The 24,419-nt window shown below is 43.7% G+C and overlaps 1 protein-coding gene across 3 annotated transcripts in view; it reads right to left on the bottom strand.

Annotated features, from left to right (window-relative positions):
- The window catches only part of LOC124999051 (1-phosphatidylinositol 4,5-bisphosphate phosphodiesterase beta-1), a 117,902-nt gene that overhangs the window by 23,424 nt on the left and 70,059 nt on the right, over window positions 1–24,419 (bottom strand). For all 3 annotated transcript variants that reach the window (XR_007111131.1, XM_047573795.1, XM_047573796.1), the window contains exons 6-16: window positions 23,631–23,684; window positions 21,970–22,045; window positions 19,350–19,450; window positions 18,116–18,282; window positions 11,584–11,730; window positions 10,264–10,421; window positions 6,704–6,786; window positions 6,481–6,565; window positions 1,786–1,960; window positions 547–633; window positions 52–122 (exon numbers count right to left, since the gene is read on the bottom strand). Coding sequence is in view for 2 of the 3 variants with exons in the window: in XM_047573795.1 (XP_047429751.1) it covers window positions 52–122; window positions 547–633; window positions 1,786–1,960; window positions 6,481–6,565; window positions 6,704–6,786; window positions 10,264–10,421; window positions 11,584–11,730; window positions 18,116–18,282; window positions 19,350–19,450; window positions 21,970–22,045; window positions 23,631–23,684 (1,204 nt within the window). In the remaining variant the exon portion in view is untranslated. The remainder of the gene's footprint in view (window positions 1–51; window positions 123–546; window positions 634–1,785; window positions 1,961–6,480; window positions 6,566–6,703; window positions 6,787–10,263; window positions 10,422–11,583; window positions 11,731–18,115; window positions 18,283–19,349; window positions 19,451–21,969; window positions 22,046–23,630; window positions 23,685–24,419) is intronic.

The following is a 24,419-nucleotide window of genomic DNA, read 5'->3' on the forward strand; positions in this document are numbered from 1 at the left end:
TGGCATAGATATCGCACACTGAACAGTCAATGTCAATATTTGGATCCGCACCTCATCCATTGAGCCCTTTTTACAGTCATCATCGTCGTCATCTTCATCATCGCTCTCGGCCTCCACCTCACCTAAAACGCAAGTGACATCTTTTATCACGGATAACAGAAACAAAAGAAGCTAAACGAACCAGAGTCAAACATACATCAGTCCAATTGAGATTTATAGACAGACTGGTTTGAATGGGTAAACTGGTTAAGTGCTCTGCATCTAGAATCCGTTGGTCCCATTACGAATAAAGTAGGGGCATAAATAAGGCTTTCACTGACAACTCACATAGCTCAAGGACTGAGGAAATAGATTATAATCCAGTTTTGTTTGGGCTGACCTAGCCTCTGCTCCCACATAATGAGAGATCTACTTAAGACCCCCCACCGAACCCGAGGTCATGCCGACAGAGGACATTCATATTAACAGTGTAACGGTCCAACTGACCTACAGCTTCTGCAACGGCCCAAATGCTGAGTCTGCTGTCATGTGCTAAGTTAGACTTACCAATAGACTTTCTGCCGTGCGGTCTTAGGCTCAGCTCACCGCCCTCAGGCGGCTGTGAAGGTTCTGCCATCTCCTCTTTAGTTGAACCTGTGAATAATGATAATAAAAAGATTCAGATACCAACCTCACTTTTAAACTTCTTATTTGTCTCCGTCCCAAACAGATGACGAAGGTGTCACTGAGGCTAAGCTATGAACTGCTATAGACTTGGCTGTCGACAAAATAAATATACAAGTTTACTTGGTAAAGGTTAAGAGTTGCTGGTCTACTCTAGTGTGTGTTTTGATATGTAAAATCAGATCCAAACTGACATTTTAACACACCAAACTATACCCTTTGGTGATGATAATTCATGATAGCGGTAGGCCAAAGACTTTGAGTTCTGTGAGGTAAAATCACTGTTTGTCTCAAAGGAGTTTGGTGGCTTTGAAGAGACAGGTAGAACAGATATCTGGCTGCCATGTAGCTACACCTGTTGCACTCTGCTGGCTACCACCTACTGTAGGAAATATCATGCGTGAAAATACGCCTTTAAAAGGGGTCCTTGACGTTTTTGAGTCTCACACCTGTGCTGCTTATTTTTTACACCAGGGGGCAGTGTGTGTTAACGTGAGATCGACGCTTGGAGCTCATCAAACTAATATTGAGGCACTGTAAGGTCTAAAGATGCAGCCAAATGACACAACAAACGCACAACTACAAATATAAAAAAGGGAACACAAAAAAATAAAACCTTGAGGCATGCATGTACACACAGACATATTAAAGCACACAAACAATGTGTGGCAAATTCCAGCATCGCTTTGAACGAACAAGGGGGGATAAACCCAGGTGGCAGATGATAAAAAAATTATAAAACTCAATGAAGTGAGACAGATTCGGTATAACACACACACACACAGCATGAACTCACACACTGACAAACTGAAGGCTACAGTTGTTTAAGATGCCCTGGTGACAAGCAGTGTATATGCAACAGCCAATAATACTTTCAGCTGATGGAGAGGGTCATGAAAATGATGAATGATAAACAGTGGGGCAGTTTCGCTCCAGCGCTTCGCTGCGTACACGCCTCGAGCCACTGTGCGGACGGACCCAGACAGTCAGGCTACGTTCTACATCCAAAACACAATAACTCAGCGGCCCCAGCATCACTCTGCAGCTTTGTTTGTGGAAAGGTTTTCTGTGCGTGTGTTTTTTTTTTTTTTTTGTTTCGTGAGGTATCAGGGCCGCTCGTACCTGCGCTAGGGGAGGAGGGCTCGCACACGCTCGAGGAATCGCTGTAGGTGTTGGAAACCTGCTCGGAGAGCTTTTTCTTGGTGCTTCCGTCTGTCTTGTGGTGTTTCTTTTTGTTCTTCACTAGGATCTTCCCCATCAGCTCCATCGGGCTGGGCAGCGGCACGCCAGGCTCCAGCTGCAAGGAGGGGAGGAAGAGACAGGTGCAGAGGGGTCGTCAGAGAGCGGCGTGGAAGGAGCTCTGCAGAATAGTGGAGGCCGTGTAGGAAAGGGTTAAATGTTTTTTTTTTTCAACGACCAATAGCAAACGACTGGAATTAGAGAAAAACTGCATTTATATACATGTTAGTCTGGAGACTGTTGATGTTAAACTCAGAGTTTACACCATTTTTGAAAAACTGCAGGAAGAAAACTAAAATACGCAGCCATCACTGTTCAAATTTCACGTCAGGAGATTGTGCCGCTCAGTGACCACGAGGAGCAACAATGAGCACTACAAACTTCAAATAGCTCCGATGTTTACACTTTCAATACCTGCGGCGATGAGCTCCACACACACAGCCTCTCAAAGGAGCAGGACAGGATACATTTTATTCATTTTATTATACTTATATTTATTCATTTGATTATACATTTTACAGACACACTCATACATGTTTGTAATTCAGACTGCACACGAAAGCATCGAGGCTGTTTTTGCAGCACATCCACGTTGGATTCAGCGTTTTCGTCTGTTTCTGTCCTTCATTAAAATCGAGCTTAAGGTCACTCTCCAGACATTATCTTGTTTTCGTTTTTGGATTCTCTTGAGCCATCACCACGTCTGGTTCATTCAAACATGATTTTTTTCTTTCATAACATAACATGGTCCTCAGAAAAAAAATTAAAAAAAAACACGAGATGAGCTTGTCAGCTACAGCTGTTTAGCCTGCTGGGCTGAGACATCATTTAAATATTTGTATATGCAAACAAGATTATCCCATAAGTGTGTTTTGCTTTTATTGAGCATGTGAGACACTGCGCACTTCCTGTGGCGCTAAGTTGGGGACGTTTCCTGTCTCTATTAGTTCTACTCTTGGCACTTTTCGCTTCATTATTAAAGCCCACACAAATCATTTTAACACTGAGATAAAAGTAAACACTTTAAGTGAATCTATCCAGGTAAATTGAAGTTTAATTAAGCAAATTGTGTGTTGTGCACTTGAGTGCAGTCAAGATTACGTGCCACACTCAGTGTTGCGTTAATGGGAGCAGTTTGAGTGATGCCAATGCAAACAGGATGTCTAATCTTTACAACATCACTTCCCAGCAACGGCAGTAAAAAGGTGTAGAGAGATATATCTGGCTGCAGAGAGGAACGTAATGAATAGAACTTCTTGGCTCAAGTGAATCACTGTATATTTGCTCTTGGGAATATTCACTTAAAAGTAAGAAATGTTAAGAGAGAGGCTGTGTTTTTAGCTGATAAGGAAACACTGTATCTGTGTGTGTGTGTGTGCATGCGCGGGCATGTGTGTGTGTGTTCTTGTTCTTATTAAGTTGTAGGAGCCAGTATTCCATGGAATACTTAACACTGAGCGGACGTTTTGTCATAGTGGGGCATTTTTTGGCTGGGCCCTCCAACCTGTTTACATTTTTACACTTGCCGTGTAAACATTACAATGAGGTTATGGCCAGGGTTACAGTAAGTGTTAGGCACTTAGACGACAGAGTCAGGGTTTGGGTACAGGGCTAAGGAATGCATAATAAACACCGTTCTGGCATAACATTATGACCACCTTCCTAATAAGGTGTAGCTCTCCCTTGTGTCTCCAAAACAGCTGTGACTCATCAGAGAATAGAAATGGACCTTCTGAGGGAGTCCCGTGGTGTCTGGAAACAGAATGTTGTTAGTGGGGGTCTTTGGGTGCTATGTGTTGAAGGGAGGGGCCTCTGTGGATCATCCCACAGATACTTGATCAGTTTGGGTTAGGGTTGAATATGTTGGATTAATGTAAATGTGTATTTAAAGTAGGGGTGCAACGATTCATCCACTACATCGGTGAATCGATTTATTTTACTACGATCCAACTACATTGATCTGTGCTCGGCAAGTTGTCTGTCCAGACAACATACATCGATCTAATATCGAATGTAATCAATCGATTGTATCGATACTAGGAAATAACGCATTGGACTAAGCACGAGGATCCGCTTAGTATTTACTTGAGAAACACTGTAAAACTGGACAAACAAAATTTACAAATTAGTTTTACCGAAAACACCGTTATACAAATAACTAACATCAACGGCAAAATTAATGTATATGCTAATGCTAACATTCGCCTCCACGTCTCCTCGTCTCCCCGCCTCGTCCCACTAGTGACACACAGTGACCTGAGCAAAAACTCGCTTAACTCGTTGAAACGTCGGATAATTTAACGTGCAGCATCGGTCACCATGTGATATTGTCAACAGACCAGTGTGCAGTGAGAACGTTAGCGCTCAAAAGAGGAGATAAAAAACAGAAACGGCAACCACGAATCGTGAATCAAATCGTTGTTAAACGAATCGTTACACCCCTAATTAAAGACATTTAAATTACTTTTTAAAAAAATAGATAAAAAATGTCTAATCAACCCAAGGGCACTAAGTGCAGAACCCAACAGGCATTGAGGGCACACTCAGATCTGAAAACTAATTTGGAAGTAGGATATGACCACATTCTTTTTAGCAGGGTGAGCATGTACTCTGGGGCGTAAGTGAGTCATTATCAGCAGGAATAACAATTTAATATTGAATGGAAAATGGAAAAAAAAAAGAAATGTAAAGAAGTATTTGTTTTTACAATAAAGTGCTTATTAAGCTTTCAAAATGTGCAAGAACTGCTTTCCTTTTGTAAAAAGAAGGAACATTTGCTTCAGGAAGTGCTTTAAATTTATATGCTAAGAGATCAGAAGTGAGGCTGCATGGTCAGCAGGTACAATGACTGCAAATGAGTAACGCCATGTTTAAATGAAGGCACATTATCTTGAAATAATGATGTTAGTCCGCTGCGTACTCTTGCTCTGACAGCTTATACTTGCTCTTGAGCCCACATTATTCTCAAGCCCGCTTGCCTCCTGCGTGAGAGTAGATCTCGCCTTGCCAATTCTGGTCTCCCCGCAGCTTAAAACTAAGCCTCAACGAGATTAAACAGACTGCCAGACAAGTAGTTTTGTATCTCAAAATATTTTCAGCAGTCAGACTAAAAAAAAAAAAAAAAAAAACTAGCCTTCCCCGGCGAAATTAGAAAAGCGACGAGAGCTGCACGCTGCAAACCACGAAACACGCACATCAGATTGTCGTGTCATTTCAGCCTTTTTCTTTGGAAACAGGGGACTGTTCTCGGCTTAATTGGAAAAAAAAACAATCAGTGCTCTCTCTAATGTTCAACGCGAATGGCTGTTTTCTGGTGTGGAGATGCAGGAGGAGCTCAAGTTTCTAAGAAAAAGGTAATCCTTTTTATTCCCACCCTAGGCTGAGCTGGAACCAATCTAGCTATATCACCTCATCTGCCCCTGCCCCTATGGACTTGCGCTTGCTGATATCCCATTTGATACACTGTACACATGCCTGTCTCAGTGCCAGAGGGGAGTGGTTCTCATTGCTTTCACCTTTCCCGCTTATTACATGCTCAGTGGTACAAATCTCTTCCCTCAATGGCACTTTCTCTTTCTGCCTCTCTAACTTCTCCCGCGGTGTCTGTCTCCCCATATCTCCCTCTCCTTCTCCTTCCCTCCGCCACTCCATTCAAAGGGCCTCTCCCCGATAATGCTTCAATGTCAAATCCAGTCAGAAGGCTGTAATTCTCGGCGGGCTGTGTCTTTGGCAGGCGGCGGTGCCGGAGGAGCTCCCTGCAAGTGCGAGATAATGCTTGGTAACTTCGGCTTGCTCCGTAGCGTTAAACCAACAGGGACCGCGCGACATCCCAGAGGAACAACCCGAGAGAGGGTCGGGCTGACGTGCACGCATGTGCGGGGAAAGCTTGCGACGCCGCAAGAGGGTGCATGTGACAAGTGTGTACATTTGCTTCACACAAACGCCTGCGTCACCACACACAAAGGTGCCTTTTTTAGGGAGGAGGGAAGAGTTTGGCCACAAAGAGACAAAGCAAGCTTTTGACTGGTAGCCATGGCAACAGAAGAAAGGCAGATAAAGGGCCGCCAAGAAAAGCTACGTTCGGATTACAGCGTAAAACACTTCCATTTAATCTCAAATGGCTGTCGTTTGCATTCTCTCCAGCGATAACAGAGAGACGGCGCAGAGGGGTAAGAGTGATTGTGGCGTGAGTCATTAAAAGTTAGCATCTGTGGCATGGAAACAGCCACAGGCGCGAGTATGACAGCAAAAGGAAAAACAGTGAAAACACATTTTGCCAGGTGCCAGAGGGAATGTTGATACGCGTGAGACGGACGGAGGGGAATAATGATAAAAACAATACAATAATTATTAAACTGCGCGCGTGTGTTCTCTTGTGAGTTCTCTCCGCCCACCGAATGCACATTTGTATGGGTAACACATGGCGGGCAGCAGTGGTCAAGGACACATGTTTAGTGCACTCATCTGTGTGTTAATATGGTCTGAATCCCTCAGTGCGAGCTGTGCCTTATGGATTTCTGTACATATGTGTTAGAGGGACACAGAGAGAGTGTGAACGCGAGCAGCTTATGCACTCACGGGATATTTCTCCAGAGGTTCCATCAGTAATGCGTCTCCAAATATTGACCGGCAGTACTCTGCCATCTTGGCTTGTTGCTTCGGTCTACAAGTCAAAAAAAAAAAATCAGTTGGAGTCCAGAAAATCAGTGAACATGTTTAAATAGTTGATCAAAAGTGATTAAATAAGGTTCATTGATAGACAGCACTCATTGATCGTGGCCCGTGACGTGAAATGACTTACGAGTCCACGTGGTTCTCAAAGGACAGGATGACGGGGAAAGGCGAGGTCTTGAAGGCACAGTCTGCGATAGCCTCGATCACCTCCTTAGAACCCAAAACAAAGACAAAGACGCATTCAGCAAATGAGGCAGAGCAAACACACCTGAGGCAGAATGTTGCTTTAACGTGGATAATGTAAAATCAATTCATTCTATACTACTGTAGTTCATGCTGTGGAAGTGCTCTTCAATATCAGAGCGCTTTCATATCAACAGGGTTAAGATTTCCCACCATTCCTGGAGTGTCTGGAAGCCTCTCTCAAACTACTCCTGCAAAGCGGCAAGAGCCGCGCACGGTGTCAATATTTTCTGAACAATGATGTGAATTGAATCCCTGTGAAGTTGTAAATTGCCGATTTCTCACGTGTGCGCGTCCCACAAATTCCAGAGCGGAAATGTTTACGGGGAATGACAGCGGCTCCGACAGCTGAACGCCTGCTATCAGATTTCTGAGTGGCTGATGGTCGGAGTCAATTAAACTATCATTAACAGCAGTGTCACTTCAGTTAATGCCCTCATTTCCATTTGCTCCGTCTCCTCCAATAAAAATCTTTGTCCGTAACTCAACCCTCTCATCTGCGTCTCTCTCCCGTCTTTCAAGACTCCTCTCTTTTTAGTATTTCACTCAGACTAATTCCATTAGAGTTGTTCTGCTTCTTGTGTTACTCTCATTAGATCCAAATTTCCTCCATCAATCAACTCACCCGTCTCTTTCTTCTTTTCTCCTGACACCTACCCTGCCCTTACATTTTCATGGCCTCCTCTTTCTATAAAAGCTTTTTTTTTCGGTTTGTCTTCTCATCTTCTGAGACTTCAATTAATTGCCCCTCAGCACTTCTCTTTAGGGCTATTCAGAGCATCCCTGTCCTTTACGATTTGCCATCTGCTGCTTGAAAGCATGCCCCACTTTCTGTTTTTCCCACTTCTCCTCCAAATCTAATTTAATCTCCTCATGCTTTTATTTACTTATCTTCACCTATACTTCTTTCTTCTTCTTTGTCTGTTTTAATCCCCATTGTATTTTCCTAATAGTACAATTTGAAAAAGGTGTCATTTTGAGAAAATCAATGCTTTTAAATGAATTCCTTTAACTTTTAACCAGTAATTAACACCTGTTTCTTTTGATTGCGTTGGTATGGCCAGCGTGCTACTGCCTTGATGGAATTCACAGGTAAATGCGTACATGTACTCCCAAGAACTATTATCTCATTTATAACAGCTTTAGTATTTACTCTTCACTTCACACATGTCAAAGCTGTATTAACTTACCGCTGATGCAAAAAGAACCTCCTACTGCAGCTGTTTCATATTAAAAGTTGTCAACCGCGACATGGAACATCTTTTGTGTGCGGAGCAACCACAGGAAGCACACTGTGACTGTTACTTTTGACCGTGCTTATCGTCAGAAAAACATCTGCCGAACGAGACACTGTCACTCTGGATTTAATTTATTTTTTCAGATCATTTCTCATTGTTGTGTTAAAGTGGTATAACAACAGAGGGGAGTCATAGTAAGTTGTAGGAGTAAGTGCGTCAGATACTTCCCATTCCTCGGCTTGGAAACCCTCATTGTTCTTGACTGTCAAGGAGAAAATGTGTGTACGTGGAGCAATAAATGGAAATATACCTCCAAACTGCTCCCCAGACTAGGGCTGTCATGATATCAGATGTTTACGTCACAATTATAATGGACAAAAAATGTCCCAATGACTATGTTATCGTGACATCAACAAAAATGTAAGTACTAATGGCAAAATCCAGGAAACGCATCTTTAACTTTCCAATTTTCTCTCTTTTGGGAGATGAATTACACTCAAAATGACAGTAGAACTTGAGAAATCAGGGGCAGATGTAAACCAAGTGCTCAAGAGGCACTGAATCATTTACACCAGGGGGGCTCCAAATTCTTCCCAGTGGATGGAGGGTCAAAACTGGTCCAAATCGACCATGGCAAAAAAGATATTCGTTCTCCAAACTGTTTTTGAATATTTGTTTGTCCGTTAGTGATGTGTGAATCAATACTGAAAAATCTTCCGATACTACCGATACTAGGTCTTTATGCTCTAACATCGATCCTCAAATGAAAGTATTGATACTTCCGATACTTTAGTCATTCGAGGTAATGTAGGAACACAGCAGAAAGTGTCCGAACTATTGAGTTGTGGCAACCCAATAAAACTTTGCGAAACCCCTCAGATTAAAACACAACACAGAATATGAGGCATTTATGATGAGATGGGCAGAAGAGGAGAGCACAGTGTCAGAACTGAGAAGTTTTCATTTTTTAGTAGTTTTTAATAGTTAAACTATCATTTATTTTAATGGTCTTATTGTTTTACTTAATTCTTTATTAGTGTTTGAAACAGCATTTTCAAATATTTTGTATGACTTAGTCCTCTGCTTGGTTTCTCTGTTGTTGTATTAGCTCGGCTACATAATAAATGACGCCGCTACCTCAGTATACTTCTGAGTTTAAAATAAATACATAAATGTCTTGTATTCTTGATGAAACTATGATTTGAAATATACTATTTTTTTAGGTACCAGATACATTAGGGTGCATTTACACAAAGTATCGGTACTGGATAGGTATCGCTGATACCAGTCTGAATTTTACTCAGTACCGCAGCCGACAGCCCTACCCCAGGCACTGCTTGCGGATGCCCATTGTTCTGAGTTTGCTTAATGCTCTTTTGCCTAATGTAGATCTTGCATGTGTCTCGACCTGAGACTCTTTGGGGAAGTGGTATGGTTGAAATATAACTGAATACTATCAAGACTCGTGGCGGAGGTTCTCTGTGAACACACAATGTGTCCTGCTGACACTGACCGCCAACGCAACTGAGTTTTGCCTCATTCATTCAGAAAAAAACCACCACTGCTCTAATGAATGAGTCACCTGTTCATTGTCCTTGAAGCTGTTGAAAAACTAAACAAATACACAAAGCTAAAGACAAATAAATGAACAAATGAAATGACTGAGTATGTGTAAACCTGTGGAGCAGCACTGAAAACAAACACTCCCGTTGTATTGCTAACAAAGTGGTTTTCAAATTGCTGTTGGCTGTTGTATGAGCCTGTGCTCTCTGCCACAGGTGTCACCACATCAACCAGGCCTGGAGGATTATAAGTTAATACCACCACACGGAATTACCCGTAGCAACAGGAAGATGGCAACGAAGACACACGCATCAGAGCAGCTGAATGTTTCTCATTCCGTGCGTCTACATCTGTAACTCTACGCATGTTGGTGCAAAAGCGCATATGCTTGAATGTGCAGACACTCACAGAAGTGGCAGACAACATACTCACATGTGACTGGAAATGTGCATTAGGACAGAAAGTCATGCTGAAACAGACTTGACAGGGAAGTCAAGATTAATGCAGAATAATGAGATATTAAATGTTTTTTATTTTATAGAGAAACATGATCCAGACTCCACCTGCCTCTAGCTCTGCTTCCCAACCCGCCCCCTCCAGAGCCCTCATCTAAACCTCCATCCCGCTGCTCTTCTTGTGTTACCTTGAAGGAGATTTCAGTTGTCATGGTGAAGCCATGAGTGATGACGGGCTCTTCTTCTGTGGTGCGACCCTTCCAGCAGTCCAGTTCAATGCAGCGGCACCCGGACAGGAGGACTTGTTTGTACATCTCGACCGAAGAGTTTCCTGCGAGCTGGCCAGCTGCGCCCCGCACGAAGCAAACACACAAACATCAGTTCAGCCAACACATGAATTAATCCACAAAAGCACCAAAATTTGTCCTCACACTTTTCCAAAGCTCTCGAACCATAGTATTTGCTAGCATGCAGTAAAAACGATACAACTGTTTTTATCCAAGGCACGCAAATCTCATCCCCCTGTCACTATTAGCGAAGCAATTATCTCCTCACATCAGCAGCACGCTTCCCTGCAACATGAGTGGAAAACTGAGCAGCAGATCTGCGTTCTCACTTCTCGGGTGCCATTCATTCAAATTTGTTCTGTTTTCACTTCGCCTTTTCCCCATATCCTTTCTTTATCATTTTGTAACCCAATCACTTTCTTTACCGAACGAGTATTCGCGTTGTACACACAATGAAACATTACTTTAATTTCCCGCGGGTCAATGCGATGGAATAAATCAACATGAATGAGTGAGCCGCATATGCGGTTGTCAGTGTAATTACTTAGTATGGATCTTTCTTGGAAAGTTGGGAAATACATGGGAGCATGTCTCTTTTCCCAATCACAGCGGCAAAATATGTGATGCTACGTAGGGAAGAGCAGTGTTCGTGAGGAGAAAATAAAGGACGTCTTGTTTGTTTTTCATTTTGAAGCCTATGAGGCTGGGCTATTACAGAAATTCCATTTTTTCCATTGCTAGAGAAATCTGATCCACTTGAAAGATTCACTGCTCCCCACCCCCCCGCCACAGAATAGATTTGAATAGATGAATTTCTAATATCCATTGAGGAGAAAATGGCCCCTGTATTGTTCCTGCCATGCCCGTGCACTGCCGGGAACCAGTTACTGTGACTACCAGTCCAAAGAAATATTTAACTCATGAATATCAATGAATTGAGTCTCATGACATGACTTGATTGCATAACCTCTTGAGAGGTACCACAGGAAAAGGAGCCTGATATGCACCACTGCGTTTGATTGACTGACCTGCGAGGGATAAAAGTAGAATGTGTTCGCCTGTGCAACCATAATTGTATTTCTAAATGAATGACTGATCTGTTCATTTTGAGAAGAATGAAAGATGCGCTTCAATCAGTCGGGAGTAAAATCAAATTGAGCGCGCACAAAGCAGAGAGACAGAGCTCCCTAAACACTTTTTTTTTTGATATTTTGTGCGTACCTGTGAGGTATGTGTTGTGTGAGGAGTTGATGAAATAGTGGGAGAGGGGAAGGGTCATGTCTTCGCTTTGGTCCAGCTTCTCGGGTGGAATGATGGAGTTCTCTTCCCCATTCAGATACCTGGCAAATCCCTCCATCGACATCTGACCTGCATGAACACAACACAGGCGCGCCAGTCAGGAAACAAAACATCTTTGTTTAAAGATAAGTGTAATGTTTTCTAGTTGTCAACAATTTCCACAAAAAGACAAGAGGCATCCCAACATTGTTTAAGAAGCCAAAGTGTTATAGAGATTATGCTTCTGTGACACAAAGCTCCACTCTTGTTTAATACGATTAAAAACACATCAAACAGCCTCACTAGCTGTGCTCTCATATAACTGTCAAACGAATTTCAAGAAACAGCCTGCGGAAAAAAAAGGAAAAGGCAAATCAGGCACATTTCCATCAAGTGGAAATGGTTGTAGGGTTACATTATGTGTTGCTGTATTAACTGCCAAAAAGCCTTGAGGAAGGAAAAAAAAGAAGACAAAACAAAAGCAGATGCCTTGCCCATGTATATCGACAAGGCATAGGCAAGAAAATGGGGACAGGGCCTAGGAATTTCTTTTCAACCGGGCTTATTTGAGTTATTCTTTCATGTGAATAGATGTTGGTCCATGCAGGACAAGGTGTTCTCCGTGTTCAGACCTGGTATTAACGTGTGTCCAGTCACATGAGAGTAGTGTCTCGAGTGGCCACTTGTGTTCTGATCAGAGAACAATGCAGAAGAATGTTATGCAAACAGCCCGCTGTCTCAAAGCAATACTCCCGTTGTTGCACAACCAGAAACTGCATTATTTGTCACGTGTGCTCCTGTTAACCATCACTGCTCTCCTGTGTGAGCTGGGCATTCGCGGGAGAGAACAGAGGGTGGCAGTAAACAACATGGCCCTGGCAGCAGAGTGAGCAAGTGAGTGGCTGTGGTTAAGGAAGAAGCATCCTAGCTGGGGAGCATGCTAGAGCTAAAGCTAGTTGAATGGTTTTAGTAGTTACTAGTAGGGCTAAGCTAATGTCTCGGTTGAAAGTCACATGGTTGCGTGTGGGCTGCATTGAGGGGGGTGTTGTAGGCCTAACTTAACGAAACATTGCTGAAGGGAGGTGCCCACTTGAAAACCCCAACGATATGCTGCTGTGTGCCGCATACTGCCTACTGCTGTTGGCTAGGCTAGTTAGCTGGTGTCTCCTTGTTTGCTAATGGTAGCTGACCGCTAGCCTGCCGGTCAGTTGTTGTTTTCTTCTTTTTTCTTTCAGTTGGACAGGCTTTGTAATTGTGTTTTGCCTTGTGTTTTGCAGAGGGGAGATGTTTTGGTTGGCACGCAGTCCCACATCCCATCACTTCTTACTTATTGCTGTTGGCTAGGCTAGTTAGCCTGCTGTTCAGTTTTTCAGTTGGATTGGGATTCTAAATGCATTTTGCCTCGGATGTTGGCACAAGGGATGGTAACATCTCATCCTGTGTTATAATGACTGCTTAACATGGCAGAAAATGTGGAATATACTGAGCTGTAAAGTCTCTCTGTGCTCTAAAGCACAGAGGTATTTTCTAGTTATTGATTTTCATCCTGATAGTAGTTCTTTTAGGTACCTGCCCAAAGCGCAGATGATACCACAAACCCTGGAAGCTCTCATACGTTCACTAATGTCGCAGGCGATACTATCTGGTAATAAAAAAAATAAATAAATGCAATGATCATTATTGAGGAAATACGGCAATTTAGCTCCACATTAACCACATTACACATGGCCGTCATTCTAATTTAGATGTATTGATCAGTTTATTTTGTTAACAGCTGCAAGGACATAGCATATTAAAGCCTCTCCCTACTAACAAATAGATAGAACATCCAGTCTTTTCTGGCAATAGCAGTCTTAGTGTGGCCAGGATGCATGTTCACCTTCGAAAAGCATGTGGCCTATCACTTCCAAATCCAATGTGAGCAATCAGATCTCAAATGCTTCCTCAATGAGTCTTGGGTGTATTCACGCCTGTCCTCGTGGTCAGATCGCTCGGTACGTGTGGTAATACCAGATCTCAGCAGTTCATTTGGGAGAAGTGTTTTCATCTTTCATTAACATTTTGAACATCTCATTAATTCTGTTTCGAAAAACAAGATACTTCAAAATGGGCAGGGAAAGTAAATGAACATGGGCAGAGCAACAGTGTATTAGGCCAATGTGGCCCTTTGTTTAAATGTACATCTTCAGCAGAAATAAATTCTTTATTATTTTTTAAGCTACACCACTCAAATCACACACCCACCTTATGTGGTAGTGGTGTGTGTGCGGCAATGATTTTTTTTTTTTTTCCTCGGGGACCTTTAAATGAAATGTCACATGAGTAACATCTGCGAAAAAAGTGTTCTGTACCCGTACACAAGTATTAAAATAAGCATTTGCAACACTGCGTTCAAATGTTGGCAAAGGTTAAATTACAAAGTCATAATGACTGATTAATACCACACTGAGATTACATTAGTAGCTTGGTTTATTTAGCAGAACGCCTAATTCGTTGATTTCTAAAAGCCTCTGTGGTTAACCTTTAAAGCCCTAGTTTCAGTTTCAACATATTAGTGTAGTTAGTGCAGTAATTTGCCTTAATAATTAAGATTTAAATGCATAAAAGTTCCATTTGCCCACCAAGTAGATGACAATATAAATGTGCTTCTCTGCATTTCAGGCTTCACTTGCACCAACTACTAATGCTACCACCCTTAATAAGTAAAACATGGTGATCTGAAAAAGCTGAAGTGCTCTTAAAATACCTCCTGTCTTGTTTTTATTGTCCATCAAGGTCACCCATGCTAAGCTTTCTGTGCAGTCATCACTGAGCTCATGTCTTCTCTGAGCGTGCTCAGGAAAGTGAATAACGCTGAATACATAATACATAACATCTCCAACTGACCAGACACATGATTACAACTTCCACATGCATTACCATCCGCATCATGCACCACACATCACACACCGCACCTGTATGGACTAAATTATTAACATATAGTGAATGCGCTAAGCGAAACCAAAACACCTCCTCCATCCGCCTACACATGCACGCACACACTCGCTTGACGTTATGCTAAATATGCTAAGTGATGCAACCTTGACGGGTGCAGCAGGTCCCTCCGGCCACTTTATGCTAATTAATGCGGTGCCGCCCTCTGCAGAGTTGCTGGACTAATTAACGCGGGCTGCTGTCTGTGACATCTGAGCACTCGGCGTCTTACTCCCCGCCGACTCCCAGGGCCTCCCTTTGCCGGCCTGAGGTCGCGCAGACACAGACAAAAGTGTTTCCCCATTTCTCAAGACATTTGTAGGTCAGACGGAGAAAGATGGTGTTAACATAGCTGGGATATTACGTACACTTGAGTGCAGACCTACGGGGGGGGATCTTTCGAAGGTGAGACGTGAAAGGTGACGTTTGACAAAAGACTCCTCTCAAATCAAACACTGCTGGTCACAACACAGAGCTGCGAGGACACTGCATTGGAAATGTATTCTGATTTCAATGTTGATCTGTAATACATGAGTGGACACAAACTGGCCAAATCTGAGCCTTCTCTCTGCTATCTCTGAGGGTGAATATGTGACGCTATGCCGACCAAGGACCGAGTGTGCGTGTGTGAGACTTCAAGTGTCTCGTTTCATTTAACATTCTATTCATCTGCCTTCAAACGGTGTCAGCACGTCTGAGTGAGCACAGACTAAAGTAGTCAGAGACAATGACTGAGCGCTGACGAGATTAATGAAAGGTGCAATATTCAAAAACTCGGGAAAAGAGAAGGCCAACTGGGGGAGTGAGTGTTAAGAAAGAGAACAAGGCTCCATCCCAACGCTCTTCGTCAATGACAGGCTATTTTGAAGAACCTCCAGTGAAAGGATATTTTTCACCGTACAGGCAATTACGCTTTTTTTTTTTTTTTAGTGCAATCTAAAAGTACATGCTTGTCTCCTAAAATTAATGTGTACTTTAAAATACACGAGTGACCTTGAGAGACGAAAGGATCATGTGCGTCCGAATGTGTGTGTGAAGGTAGCATGTGGAGCACCGAACCCCTCTGCAGCCCCTCTGCAGAGCAGATGGCAGCATTTCCTCTGGCTAGATAAATACTTCATATGGGGAAATCTGTCAGTGGGACAGGGAAGGGCATGTTTCCAGTGAGCCTGGGACAGGATGAACACGCAGCATCCCAGCAGGAGCTCATCGCTGTGATCAGAGTCGAAGTGGATTTGGGAGCGTGGTTTAAAAACTAATTTAGGGACTGGTAATTCGTTTTGTGAGATAGACGAGAAACATGTAAGTAGGCAGCAGGTGCTGCAGTCCGGAGAGATTATTGAAACAACACAGCCAGAGTTTATTTACTTTCAGTGTAACAAAAGAAATGCACATGTGGCTGGTGTAGTGATGATATTGTTTTTTGATGAATGGGCTCCATGCAAAACAGTCCACATATAAGCAAATATATTCAACCATCTAATATACATCACGTTTGAAGGATCGTCCCCTATTTTTTGACATACACTGATCAGGCATAACATTACGACCACCTTCCTAATATTGTGCAGGTCTCCCTTGTACCTCTGCTGCGGATCAAGGAGTGTCATTGCTATGGGGTGGGGGTACCTGATCTGGTCTAGGTGGGTGCAAGGTGGGTGTGTCTAAGTATCTTAAACACAAATGCCAGGTCAAATTTTTTTCCCAGCAGAACACTGAATTGTCATAACATGTTATTCCTTCTGTCAGTGGTTATAATGTTGTGGCTGATCAGTGTATTATAGTGCTTTTTATTTAGATACAAGTGCTGGGTGGGGGCTCAGGTGAAATACATGTATGTATACTTGTGTTGGATTCTTAAAAACTCTATTTGGCTACTTCTTATCACCTTCAACCTTCATCTTCACTTTTCATTGCTATGGGGTGGGGGTGTCGGGTCTGGTCTAGGTGGGTGAAACATGTCTAAGTAACATGAATGCCAGGTCCAAAAGTTTCCCGGCAGAACATTGTGATGTCACAAGATGGTCAATGTTATTTACTTCTCCTGTCAGTCAAAAAAAAAATCAATGCAGCACACATGTCGCCCATCTATGCTTTCCAGCGGAGATACGATTTGAACTGGCACTACTCAGCCTCGCTGCCTGACAACTGGGGGGGGATGTGCTCAAGTTTTCAGTCTACTGACACTTCTACAAGAAGAGCACACCATGTCCACGAGTGTTTAAGCCCCTAATCCTAATGGATTACTCTCGTACACTGCTGATGGTCTGTTGCTAGTCCTAAAACTTTTTTTTTTTTTTTGTGCCGTTCATGATATCACTGCTAGACTATTCTTGGTTAACATTAACAGAAAGGAAATATTTAACAGTCATGCAAACAAGGTTAGTCGTTTCCCCTTGTTTAAAGATGACATATTAATAATGGCACCATTTCCAGAGAAGGGCTGTGCCTTTTCTTACTGGCACCGGGGAACCAGAACAGGGACGGGACTTTCTCATGACATCAGAACAGACTGCAACCACAGATTAGGGAAAGACACGCAGGGATGGTCTTAATAACTTCAATAAACTTTATCAATGCAATATTGTTTAATGAAAAAGTGGATTTTGCATAATACATCACCTCTAATGTTCCAGTGCTAGGATAATCAACTGCTGGCTATATAGATAGATAGATAGATAGATAGATACCAGAGTGTATTACAGCCTCCCGCTAATGAAATCATTGACCTGTGCATATTTAAATTACTATTTCTGTTCTTACAGGCATTACATTTTAAAAGCAGAGCTAATAAATAAATAAATAATAGATTTGTGAACCATTCCAAGATAACAGACACAATACAAAACACTTATATGACCCACAAACAGTGTATGAGTGCATCTTTAACATACTCGGATGTTCAGCACAGCTACATATATTCTGCGCTGCACTCCACTCGACATATGATATTTGTCCAGCACAACTTCTTAAAAAGCTCTCTCTCCACTCAAGTATTCTACTCATTTAATCCCACACTTGAAAATAAAATGTCTGGGAATATCCTCCATTAACTTTAGCACCATTTGGAGTGGGGAAAACACTTTGCCGGTGATGATATGTGCGCGTGAGACTGTGTGTGTGTGTGTGTGTGTGTATTTGCTTGCGAGTGTGTGGTATTTACAGAACATTCCGCTTCTTGGCACCCCACTCAGTCCAGTCACTTTCTAAACCTTTTAGAGACTGAGCAACAGTCGTTATGGCAACACCCTGCCAAATGTATGGGTGGCGGGGATGGGAGAGGAGGGCTGGGGGTGGGCGGAGTCTCGGGAGGAGTGAAAAGAAGACGCGGACGTAAAAAGCTGAAAATGTGCGACTTTCAGCTGCTTTAAAACAAAAATGGCTGTTTCAGTGAATTCGACCTGTATTGAAAGCTGCTGAGCGTGTGTTACGTGCGTTTCTGTGTACACATAAGCACGTTAGCATGCCTGGGATTGTACTGACAGAAATCCGAGCCACTGACCTTTCTGCACCAGAGAAGCATTGGGTTCATATTTGTCCACCAGCAGCTGGACCTGCTCTGGTTTGAGAGGAGGGTAGAGTATCTCGTTCAGACGAGGGTCTCGCTGTTTATTGTTAATGAACTCAGTCATCTGCTCCACTGTGAGGTAAGGACGGCTCTTGGCCCCCCTGAAGAGATGATTAGAAGAAAGAATTTTTTTTTTTTTTTAAAGAACACGGGGAAAAAAAGAGAAAACTTGAGAAAACATGATGAGGGTTACTTAGGGACTTGTAGGCACAAGAACTGAATTTAAAAACCGAGATGTGAGGAAATGAAACTCGAAGAAGATGATGGAGGGGAGGAGCTGTAATTAAAGTGCAAAGAGATGTAGAGAGGGAGAGCAACAGGCGTGCAAAGGAGCAGGGGATTAAATGTTGCGTTGAGTAAATTATTGGATTTTATTAGAACACATTTCATATCAAAGACGGTTTCCAAGAAGTTATCTTCTCCATATCCTCCTGGCTCTTGAGCTATCTCACTTAACTGTGATTAAAACCTAGATTAATGACTTGGGTTGCGCTGCCTGCTGCCTCTGCTGATGGTCTGGTCCCTCTGGGCCAAGGGGCAGCTATGCCTCTGCCTCACGAGGGGCCAAAGCAGACTGCAAAGTCACAACTAAGGTCTCCCAACACTCTCTCCTGTACTAATGGCCTTCTTACGATGCCTTTAATAGGTAAGAGCAGGTGTCTTAAACCTGCATCCATATTGCCAATCAAGGCACTAGCCTTTAACCAGCTGCCTGAATAATGGGCATCCAATTATCACTCTCACATGAGGCCGTTCCTTAAAGCCTGCTCAAGGCAGCGCTGTTATGTCTTCGTTTCACCTTGTAGTCCTGTGTGGGAGGTACAGAGATGGAATTTTTGTTGCGCCTGCAGCGGAAGGAATCGCAGGGCCGAATCAAATCTGTGAGAAAGGAAGAGCCAAAAGGGACTGGACACACCACAGCAGACATCACAGGCGTCCAGAACGTCCCTCATACTAGTCAGGGTTACATGGGCTCTGTTTGGTTCAGTGTGCACGAGCAAAGACCAAAGATCGACTGGTGTTCGTAGTGACCTTACATAGCCTTCTCTGTGTAGGCTCAAGGCTCATTCTAAAACTGGGAATTACTGCATTATTTGAAGGTTGAAAACGTGATCACTGCTACAGACTTAAGAAGGCAGAGACAGCTGAGAGAAAGACAGTTTCTTACACGTCGGAGAAGATGTGGTCCAGCTCCGGCCGTGGGCAGATGTTGCTCAGGAACATGCTGTAGATCTCCGGAGTGAAGTCTTCTTGAGGGATGGAGTCACTCTGCAGCAACGACAGCGACACGGTTGAACAAGATGTTTCCAGCACCGCCGGAATATGAACACAATACTTTTTTCTGAAGGGGTGTACAGTACACACAGGAAGAGACTAGAAACGAGAACCCATGGAATTTTAACGTAATTCAGAGAGTTGTAGCAGTGATAGGTGCAAGAGCCTCTGGTGATGGGAAGTGTGGGGGAACAAAGAAGAACTACTATCAACTTGGAGGTGACATGGCTGAGAAGACCGATGGGAGTGAACATTTAAACCATTCAAACTACGACTTTGGTTGCTACCACCGATTCACTCATAGCAGGCTTAGGGCCTAGTATGAGTGACTATGAATTCAGATCCAATCACGATCAGATGACATAAAAGACAGGTGTGAACACACCACCAAGGTGCATTTACAGATCTGATGTCTGACCACATTTGGAAGTGGGGTCTGGGTCGCATACGTCCACATTTATCTGCATTCCTTCGGTAGTGTGAAAGCTGTCTATCTGTAGTCGTATTACAGACTGCCTACACCTGTGTCAGTTGATTTGGCCTCATTTATTCGACTGCTGTTGTACATGACAGGAAAAAGGAACGTGTGAAAAAGAAAAAAAAGGTGATGTCTGTTACAAGAGCCTTTTAAAATATCCTGGTCTTGTAGCTGTTTTGCTGTATTTTTTTTTTTTTCCAATCACTGAAAATGTATTAGAGTGGAATTTCCCCATTTGTTTTTGCACAAAGATCCTTTTGTAATGTTGGATACAATGTTTTTAAATATGCCCTGGTTGTATCCTCAGATTTTGTCACTGACATCTTTATGAAATCTTTCAATATGGAATGGTGAGATTTTAAAGTAATTAAATTAGGTCTAACCAACAGCAGGGCAGAGATTAATAAGCAGTAACTTTGATGTGTGTGTCCAAGTCATGACGCACGCACAAAACAGCACTGTTCTATGTTCTGGAGCAGTGGCAGCGACCCATTAGGCACAGATGTTGTTAAAATAGTCTACTGCGCCTCAGCATCAGATCTGGAGACGCACGTGAACATACGCACCTGCAACTGATCAGCTGATCGCCCAGATCAGCACTTAATGCAAGGTGGGAACAGGCAAAGTGGACTAGTTGTTTTAGTCTGAATCATTGTGAAATATTCAGGCGGGTTGTCTAAGCAACCAGAACCAGGAACGTCTTCTAGCATCAAACTAGTTGAAAAAGTTTGTAAATGGTTTTGTATCAGTACCTGTGAGCCTATCTCAAGCCTTCTATATCTAAATAAGATACGTATCTTATGTACACAAGTCATGAGAATATTATTATTGTTTAACTTTGTTTAACTCTTAAGAGATCATTCTAGACGTCTTATAAACGGTGGCTCCTTGAGGGGAAAACTGTTCACACAAACGGTTCTTGCATGACGTCCATCACATGAACATCGTCATGCCGTTGAGACTCTTCAAGTTTAAATAAATCTATCTACATGTCTCATAGCTGACCCTCCACGACGCAGCTTCCAAGTGCAAATAATTAACGGCCGCTCGCAATTCGCACCTAGATAAAGGGCTTCACGCAGGTGCGATAAAGACGGAGCAGCAGGTGACAGCGTCGCGCCAGCAGGAAACAGAGCAGAACCAGACGGCCTCTGAGAGGAGCGGGAGCGAAGGAGGCGAGGAAGGAAGCGAGGAGGGAGGGGGGACGCGGGTCGAGCCCCGCTGAAACTCACTGAGTCATTCGGAAGACCTTGGTGCGCGCCACGTTGTGTCTGTCTGTGAGCGCGTGTGTGTTTTGAGGGATTAACAGCAATACCATTTAGCTGTAATTACTTGCGCAGTGGAACAACAGCAAATCCCTCCAGACCTTGGTACGGCAACACGCTTTTATCTCCCTCTGTCTCAGCCCCTCGCGCTAATTGTGTAGCTTGCCCTGTGTGTGTTTGTGTTTCTGTGTGTGCGTTCGTTGCAATCGGGCGCCATTCATTAAAGCCGCGATGTGTCCGTCCTACTGTACGACCACATGTTTCAGAGCGCCTTCAGATCTGCATTAAGCAGCATCCCTCCACGTCCAGGATTGCAAATAACTAGTTACTGCACCCTTGGAGTTTGGAGTTTGTGGTGGTGTGTGTCTGTGTAGGGCGGGGGACTGCTGGCTGATATCTACAAGGAAGAAAGATAAAAGAGCTTTTGTCGTCTGCTGCTCCCACCGGGTCTATTTGTTTCATCACAACCAAGGCTAAATCAGTTCTGAGCGGGAAGTCATGCAGACATGTAGAAAATAAGACTCCAAACAAATGAGCAAAGCAGCAATCAGTCGCTGTTTTCGGGAGAGAATCAGCAGAAAGGCGCGTCCGAACACAGATGGATGGATGGAGAAGATAAGAGCTCGTACGCTAAGATAAGAGAGGCAGGATGAGGCAGGAGAAGGAGGGGCACAAATGGAAGCAGGTCCGTGGAGAGGAGGAGGAAATATGAGGAGACAGTAGTGGTAAAAAAAAATAAAAATAAAAAAATAAGTATTTTGGCGTCTCACTCTGCCAGAAGGGAGGTTACAGTTTTCCAGCGCTGTCTCCACTCGTTTCCTGTCAGCCGAGAAAACCCTGAAGATACTGTAAGGACATTAAAAAAAACACACCCTTATGAGAAATCACAGAGGATGACAGACAGAGGAGTTCTCACGCTGATCAAACTCGTGGATTGGCATGTGTGCAGGATTTGCTGCGGGAAGCTTCAGTTGCAGCAGACTGCAAGTGTGAATGCCGGTGCGCGCACACACACACACACACACACACACAAAAAAAAGGGTGAACGCAATGCCCAGCATGCAGAATAAGGAATAAGAAGGCTAGCTTAAACCGATGCAGTCTTTCAGCCTTGCAATAAATTCCGCATTCACGAAGGTCATACAGTAATTTTCCATTAGCGCTGAAACTGTTTCAGGGAGATATTGATTCAGGTTTTTCGGAGCGTTTGGAGGCGGTGGTTCCTGACGCCACTGAATTATATTGGGTTTCACGGAGAGGAGCCTCTAATATGTTTACACTCTGCGATATAAATGGGCAGCCTGAGATGTGAGGGTGCAGCCTGCACAAATGTGAAGATGCGCCGTTAATGCGGCTACTTAATGACACAGAAATTACAGAATAACCTCATTTGAGTGAATTACACACTCCGCATGGACACGGATAGGGATAATGTTTCTTTAAGAGGGCGATGTAAACATGAAGTTGCATCTGCAGTCTTGTCATTTGTCATATCCCTCCCATTATAAGCATCATTTTCATACTTATCGTTTTACCCTTGTCCTCATCTTTATTCTGAATACACACGAATAAACATTAAGACAGGCAGATATAATATTTCTCAATCAAGTAAGTCTAACTATCATATCACGGTTCATTTAACCCTGCCCTGAAAGTCTTTATCTGCAGAGTCAAGCTACTATCTTCTCCTTTATTGCAGTGTGTATTGACAGTAAATGCGATTTACTACAAAGCATCGGATTTTTTTTAGGCCTGCTCCTGTTGGCTGAGGCCTGTTTTAATTACCAGCAGCGGTATGGCGGTGCGGATCCATGGGCACATACTGTATGCTCAGCGGGAGAGCGGTGTCAAGCTGACATTAGTCAAGCTGACATATCCTCCCGGCTAGGAGGTTAATTCCCTAAACGGCAAGGAGCGCCTCGCTGCGATGACACCCACCCGCTTTCCCCCAGCGGCTCCGAGGGAGGTTATCGCCCAAGTTCACCGCCGCCCGCCCGAAACCTCGACTTGACTAATGGAGACGGGGAAGGGGGGGGGAGCTGGATTCCCAATTCCCAAGTAGCAGATAAGCGCAACTGAAATTCCCTAAACTGGAATGCGCAGAAGAAAATTCCCGCACACACACAGCTTAGGTTAGTGGTATGCGCCTTTCCCACTGCTCAATGCTTGAAACCAATAGGGATAAATAAAAAAATAAATAAATATAACGAAGTAAATTTTACAGCAGTGATAAATAGGATAGAGAGAGGGATAATATATTCTAATACATGCACACGTATAAAGCAGGGAGTGTGCATTCATGCGCGTGCGCTGAAGAATGTGGATGCTGAAAGTTAACGGGTAAAGGCGGAGGAAGCTGTGCATTGATCAAAAGAGCAGAGGGGTGGCGGGGGAGAGGGAGGGGGGAGGGGGGTGAGTCAGACGGACTTACTTCTTGACAGGGATTCGTCCCTCAGGGTTGAGCTGCAGCTTCAGCCGAGTGTATCTGCATCGGAAAGAGCACACGCCTTAAACAACATGCGAGAGCACTTTCACTGCATGAGTAATGGTCTCGCTCAAATTTTAGCGCGCGCGTGGTTGTGCCAACTTCTGCTGTGCTGTAACCGGCGAACTCACGCGACGGTGCGTTCATCACCGCGGAGAGAGAGAGAGAGAGAGAGAGAGAGAGAGAGAGAGAGAGAGAGAGAGAGAGAGAGAGAGAGAGAGCACGCGCACGGTGTGTCCCAGCGACCGGCTGCGTGCCGTGGAGTTCTCTCGCGCGTGCCGCGAATGCGTGTCTGTGTTTACATGACGGGTAAGAACTGCGGCTAATCCCTGGAAGTCTCTGACATTGGCAGAGCAGAGCCATGCAGCAGCAACGCGGGCAGCGCAACCTGGGCTATAAATAGCTCCGCTGCAACAGGAGTCATCATTACAGGCCGGGCTTTAAGTGGCTGCTGGCTAATAATTAATATCCATTACACTGTCCACTTCATAGGGCAGGCCGGCTGCCACAGGCAAAGTCAACAGGGGGGGTTCAAAGTGGGGTTTGTCATTTTTTATTTATTTATTTATTTATTGAAATTTTGAAAGAACACAAGGCCAGATTTAAAAAGAGGGAAACGGGACAAATGAAGCTCCCATAGGTCGTAAGGAACAGGTAAAACAATTTGTTTACACCCTCATTCGGCTCACTAGCGCCTGTATTATTCATTACGACAGGGAGGGAGAGGGCCAACAG

Source organism: Mugil cephalus, chromosome 21 (genome assembly GCF_022458985.1).
Source record: "Mugil cephalus isolate CIBA_MC_2020 chromosome 21, CIBA_Mcephalus_1.1, whole genome shotgun sequence".
Lineage (NCBI taxonomy): Eukaryota > Metazoa > Chordata > Actinopteri > Mugiliformes > Mugilidae > Mugil > Mugil cephalus.